General features: G+C 48.0%; 1 protein-coding gene across 1 annotated transcript; it reads left to right on the top strand.

Annotated features, from left to right (window-relative positions):
- The first annotated feature begins 1,150 nt into the window (after positions 1–1,150).
- On the top strand, positions 1,151–1,748 carry LOC123430616. Its single transcript, XM_045114467.1, is given in 2 exon segments — positions 1,151–1,415; positions 1,418–1,748. Coding segments are annotated over 2 exon segments (285 nt in total). The 5' UTR covers positions 1,151–1,291; the 3' UTR covers positions 1,579–1,748.
- The last annotated feature ends 4,715 nt before the right edge of the window (positions 1,749–6,463 follow it).

Genomic DNA, 6,463 nt, shown 5'->3' with positions numbered 1-6,463 from the left:
AGACCCTGACCTTAGGAAAAGGGTCCGATTTCATATATATTTTTTTAACCAAGATCACATCTCAAAAAGCTTCCTCAAAATAATTAAAACACGAAATTTGGCCAGCAGCGGCGCCGCCAATTTGTTTGCTGGTCGAAACCCGTGGTCGTTTTAATTCTTCCTCAAAAGAATTAAAACACAAAAATTAAGATCTTCGTTTGGCAGCTTCTCCGGGACCGCCTGCCTTCACGGACCGAGGTGTTGAAACACCACGGTTCGGGTAACGGCACTTGCCCCCTGTGCCATGTCCCGAAGAATGGCACCCACATTCTATTCTCTTGCGTTGCGGCTCAAGCCCTTTGGGGCTTTGTGCGTGAGGCTCTGGGCCCTGAGTGGGAGGCCCATGACCTGGCAGATTTTCTACAGGTACGGGCCACCCAGGCTGGCCGTAAGCGCCGACTGTTCTGGCTGATTTTCGCCGCTCTCACATGGACTCTATGGACAACTCGCAATAAGATGGTGATTGAGCGGGTGTTCCAGCGACATGCTTCTGACTCATTCTTCAAATTTCTTGCCTTCCTGCAGCACTGACATCCGCTCGTTAGGCCCCGAGACCGCGACCGGCTTCAGGGCTACCTGGACGCGCTAGTGACGTCCGCCCAGCGGCTCTCCCTTCGTCCTCATGGCGCTTAGCTTGGTCCTTGTTGGCTTTTTATGCTGTTTTTTGCTTTCTTTGGGCGTGTTTGTGCTGCTGCCCCAACGCTCTTTCGGTTTTCCCTTTGTTAAACCATGGTTGTATGGATGCTGGTACTTGTGCTTTATATATAAAGCGGGACGAAAGCATGTTTCGACGAAACCTGTGGTCGTCTTATCGCCTAGTACGAGCGAGCCATACCGGATTGACGTTTCCGGAAACCGCTGCGCGTGACACCGCCGCTATCGATCGACCAAGTTCACGGTAGCACCGCCTCCGCCGCAGCTCATGTGTGGGGGCCGTCTCCCCACCCCCGCACACCATCGCCGCGGGAACGTAGCCGTTTGTTCTGCTGGATTCTAGCGCATACCAGCAGCGAGCGCGCAGGGTGCAGGCGGGCCGCCACCCCGTCCCATCCAAAACCAGCGTCCACTGCCCACAGGACACGACGCGCCGGAACCCGACCCCTTTTAAAAGCCGCGGACGCCTGCCCTCGGACGGTAACAAGTCAACACCACATCCACATCCAAAGGAGTAGACACAAATCCCGAGCTAGGGAAAAACCGATTCCCTTTCTTACCGCACCGCGAGGCGAAGGCGAGCCTATCACCGGCGGCGATGTTCCTGGTGGGGATAGTGGCGGAGCTGCTGGAGGACTACACGATGCTGGTGGCGGAGGTGCTGGAGCAGCTGCTCAACAGCGCGCCGTTCCCCCGCCGGATGCGCACGCTCATGCTGCGGAGCCTCCCCTTCGTGGCCCCGCCGCTGGCGCCGCCCCCGCCGCCGCACGCCCTCCGCGTCACCACCCGAGGCTGATCGATCCAGCCGCCCGCCTCTGCTCAGCCTCGTCCGATAGGTTCATTCAGATCGTTCATTTTGCCTCTTTTTTCCGTCCATTCCGTTGATTCGTTTGGTGTGCAGACCGACTGTACCGCTTGTATTATGATGTCTTATTATCCAACTGTGGGAACGAGACAGCCTTCTCCATGGCTTTGTAAATAGTTCTGGTGAGACCAAGGGACCTTTTGAGTTTGAGCTCCTTTTTCGTGTGGATAATAATGCATGCTACTACTCCGTAGAACTCTGGATGATGTCTTTTGCTGGATGGGAACATGAGTTCATGGCTGATTGTCTGGACGAATGGATTTTGTCGATCCTTTTTAAACACGACACTAGCTGACCAAAGATGGCCACTGGAAAGAATCGCTGGACTGTCGTGGCTGGTTGTTTGCGATACGTGACGATGGATGGTTGGTTCTGTTTGGCATTCCTTTCCTTTGGTCGGCCACAATTTAGGGTTTATACACGATACACGTCATATCAGTGTTTCCATCAGTTCCTTCCACGTTTGGTGATGCACTGGTTGTCTGGTCGGTGATCAAATAAAGCCGTCGAGGAAAACACTTTGCGCATGAATGAAATGCACAAAACCACTACAATTGTGACATCTTTTGTCTTGTTTCAAAAATAAAATAAAACTGTGACATTTTTTCTTTTGCAAATTACAGCGTGCATTTTTATTTTTTTTGCAAATTGTACCGATTGCTCGTATGGCCTGGTGCCGAACTAACAGGTCGGGCCACTTTCAGTGGATGATGTGTCAAAGGGGGAGACGAATGGCATCTGATGTCCTTTAACCGTGTGTTTCAACATTTGCATCCTTCTTTCATCGGAGACCCACAAAAAGACCTTCGTGCAAGTGATCCTTCCGTGCAATGCACAGGTGGAGGCTAACTTTCTCCCGTTCTTCTTGTCGTCCCACTATTCTCTCTTGTGATGGCGGAGCATGGCGGCGGCAGCGGCGATGGACGTGGTGCAAATGGTGAAGACGGAGGCCCTGCTTTGGACGAGCACCGCGGCAGTTTCAACCCATTCAAGTGCTGGATGCATGACCGAGTGTTCACGGCGACACACTCTTATGATTGGACGGTGAAGGCCAATATTGTTAATTTGGATGATTGTATTGGTTGAAATCCAATTTTTTTTTAACTTAGATCATTTTTTTGAGTCCATTTGTTGTTTAACTCCTTGAGGCTTGTGTATCCTGACTAACTCTTTCAGATCATGCAGTTAGTAAATCCTTTATATTTGTTTAATTGTGGAGGGCTTTTTGTGAATATGCAAGACTTTGCGTATCTTTTGATTGATAGAAGGAGTGCAATTTACAAAATGGGTGAAGTTATACAAAAGTGCGAATGAAGGCGTGATTACGCTGTCCGGAGTAGAAGAAACGGGCTGCTTAGCCCAAGTACATACGACTATGTCTGAGGCAAGATTCTGTCCAGCCCTTTGACACCGAACCTAGCCCAGGTGAGAGTGTCGTCCTCGATGGTATGCACGAGGTGGGAGGTGGAGGGGCGCATAGCCTCAGGTGTAGGCGTTGCGGTGCTTCCAAAGACACCATGTCGTGAAAATAATGGTAGAGGAGACCCCGCATCAAAGCATGACACGAGCCTGAGAGCAAGTGTAAGCACACCAATCAGGGAAGGTAGCCTGGGCGTCTTGGAGCATTGCAGTTGACTGGCACCAAGACAGGATCTCGTGCCACACCTCGCGCAAGAAGGGGAAGGCCACAAGGAGATGGCACATAGATTCTGGTAACTGATCACATAACACTTGGTGTTCCTTGGGAGACCACAACAAACAAGTTGATCAGTATCCAACATCGATCCTGGAGGGTAAGCTAGGAGAAAACTTTGATGCACAAAGGAGCCCATGTCTTCCGGGCTAGCCAAAAGATAGGGTTTTGGGAGTGATCCTTGGAAGAGTGCTAGTTCGCATGATCGTGTTGAGTATTGGCCAGAATCGGTCCACCGCCACCGCAACTCGTCATGCGCATCCAAAAGCTGGATATCCCGCAGCCATTGCCACAGATTGATGTACTAGACAAGAGCTGCAGGACCAAGCGCGCCAAAAATGTCGCGTACCCACGCACAGTACACAAGACCCCGCCGCATGGTGTGGTCCCTATGACGTCGTTTATGGGCACATTCGAACATAAGAAGGGCCAACTCCATGATTGATGCAACATCGATCCAAGGATCTGTCCAAAAATGACAATTCCCGTCTCACAACATCTAGTAGGCCAAAGGTTGGAAGATTTGGATAGCGGTCGGGTTGGAGGGAAGGTGTAAGTGGATCCAAGAGCGAGAAGGATCCTTGCGTTGGAACCACATCTAGTGGGTGTAGAGTGCAACACCGACATGCTACCAGTCCTAGATTTCAAGGCCGCTGAGGAAACTAGGGCAACAAACACGAGCCTAGTTGATCCGACAACTATTGTCGCGTGCACCTTTGTGGTCAACCCATAGGAAGCCACGGATAATGTGTCTTGGTAATTTAGGTTTCATTTCCATGATAGAGACAATCTTAGGAGATCCATGTGCATGTCAAACAACAGTTATTACAATTTCATAGCACTGATTGAAATAGAGGGGTATGAGGTGGCAGACTACATGTATTACTCCTTAAAGGATATTGGAGCACCCACAACCATGGGGGCTTCGTGGGTGAGAGTGCCCACTGTGCCATCCATTTCTAGGTGGCGTGTAGCTGGGGCCTCTCGAGGCGCCTCCGTGCCATCCAATCGGACCAGACGATGCGTACCCGTGCGACCCAAACTCGACGGTCCATGACTACTAGGAAATAGCTTATAGGTAGAATCCTTGTAGTAGCGCTGTGTAGGAGATCAATGCTATGATTAAGTACTAGGAGCGTTGGGTAGTTTGTTGCGCTGCTGGTAAGTTTTAGCAGTAGCACTGCAGCTATACAAGACGCTACTGATAATAAGTGGGTCCCACAGCACACCCTGGGGCTAGCCGTAGTAACAACGTTGTATAAAAACAAGCGCTACTGCTAATTCCTTAGCAGCAACACGTGTGTGGCATACAAGCGCTGCTAGTGCATAAATGCAAGGGCGAGAGCGTGGGACACACTAGCAGCAACGCTTGTCTATAGGCTCGTGCTACAAGTAATTTCCTTAGCAATAGCATTGGCTCGTGGCCCAGCGCTACTACTAAGATTGTATTATCTTCTTCTCTGGCTCGTTCTCCTCACTTTCACTCTCACTCTCACTCCCTCTCACCCGTGCTGACGCTGCCAACCTCACATCACCGTTGTGTATCCTCCCACGTCGTCGCTGGTATCTCCCTCCCTCCATCCTCCTCTTGCCACCATCCTCTCTTCTCCCTCCTCCCGTCGCCCTCTAATACATCTCTATTGTATTTGTAATTTTTTTGTCGTTCCATGCTATTATATTATCATTATAGGATACTTTTTGGGAGTTTATACACCAATTATTATTATTATTGAGCACTAACCTAATGACCTAGTGCCCAGTGCCACCTGTAGTGCCAGTAGTGCCTCATCTAAGATCAATCCTCCTCTTCCAATGTTTTCTCTGTGTTTTTGGCTTTTCGGGTCTAGAGTACCAAACGAAGTCCAATTTCCATGAAACTTTTTGATGATTTTTTCTGGACTAAAAGAAGACCTGGAAGCTTCAGGAGGTGGCCATAAGCCTCATGAGAGGAGCACCAAACGACATGGCGCAACCAAGGGGTAGGGCCACATAAGTAGGTGTGCTAGTGTTGATGATGCTGGTCCAAAACAGAGCCACTTGTGGTGCTACCTGGGGAAACTTGGGACTTCATCATTTGTATGTATTGCTCATTCGGTGGCGTCCAGGGAAGAGTGTGTGTGTCTTTGAAGTGGGGTGGACACACCAAGTGGTCTTGGTGTACTAGTTTTACCTTAGATGAGGGACTTGTTACATCGGACTCCTACGATGCTTTGTTCTATCACGATGTTAAGGTTTCCAATATAAGCTTATGATAATTATAATGGACGAGTTGGAGAACCTCTTCAGGGTTAAACCTTTCAGAAAGCCATGTGTGTGGTTATGTGAAGACTTGAAAATTTATGACATCCAGTTGTAGAGAACTTCAACTAATAATAATAATTAAAACTTGCCAACCGTATGCATATCGTGATTATTTCTTCTTGTGATTTTGGATCAAGATGAGGACACCATGATGTTATTATTGACCCGTAGGCTGGTGTTTCGGATCACTTATGGATATTCTAGTTGCGCGCCCTTAAGCGTAGGAATTACTCGTCTTGTTCTAGTACTCGTAGGACTAGATGGTTTACAAATGCTCAGTGCTTGCTATAAATCTCACAACTTAACCATATACAACCCATTAAGTACTGCTAGTCTTTATATCCTACGTAATGTTATTATTGTGTCTCAATGACTCAAGGATACCCCACAACACTAGTTGTGGAGGTACAGGTAAAACGATGCGTTGTTCTATTTGGAGTTCCTCTTCTTCAATGATGATCATATGATGCGTTTGCCATTGACATCCTTGGATTAGTAGGGTGGACGTTGCTTTATTTATTTGGGACCTCTTTAGGCCAATTTGCTTCTTATTCGTACCCATATCCCGTCTTATTGTATGATGATTGTTGTGATTGGTTAATTATGATACTTTTGTTGTTACCCCTTCTTTAGCTATGGTGAGTGTAAGCCAACTTGAACACTTATATTCTTATCTATTCATTTGATTTTATATTTGTTGTTGTGTCCACCTTATGGACGACATGGGACACTTGTTGGAAGGATCGATATGGTTGACTAGAGGGGGGAGTGAATAGGAAACTAACATTTTTTAAGATGTTCTTAACCAAATTGAGTTTAGCAACAAATAGGTTGTCTAGATATGCAACTAAGTGAGCAACCTATATTATGCTAGCAACATGAATAACAAGTAAAAACAAATACAAGTAAAG

Source organism: Hordeum vulgare, chromosome 2H (assembly GCF_904849725.1).
Source record: "Hordeum vulgare subsp. vulgare chromosome 2H, MorexV3_pseudomolecules_assembly, whole genome shotgun sequence".
Taxonomy (NCBI): Eukaryota; Viridiplantae; Streptophyta; class Magnoliopsida; order Poales; family Poaceae; genus Hordeum; species Hordeum vulgare.
The sequence above is the reverse complement of the archived record's forward strand: the minus strand, read 5'-3'. Positions and strand labels throughout refer to the sequence as shown.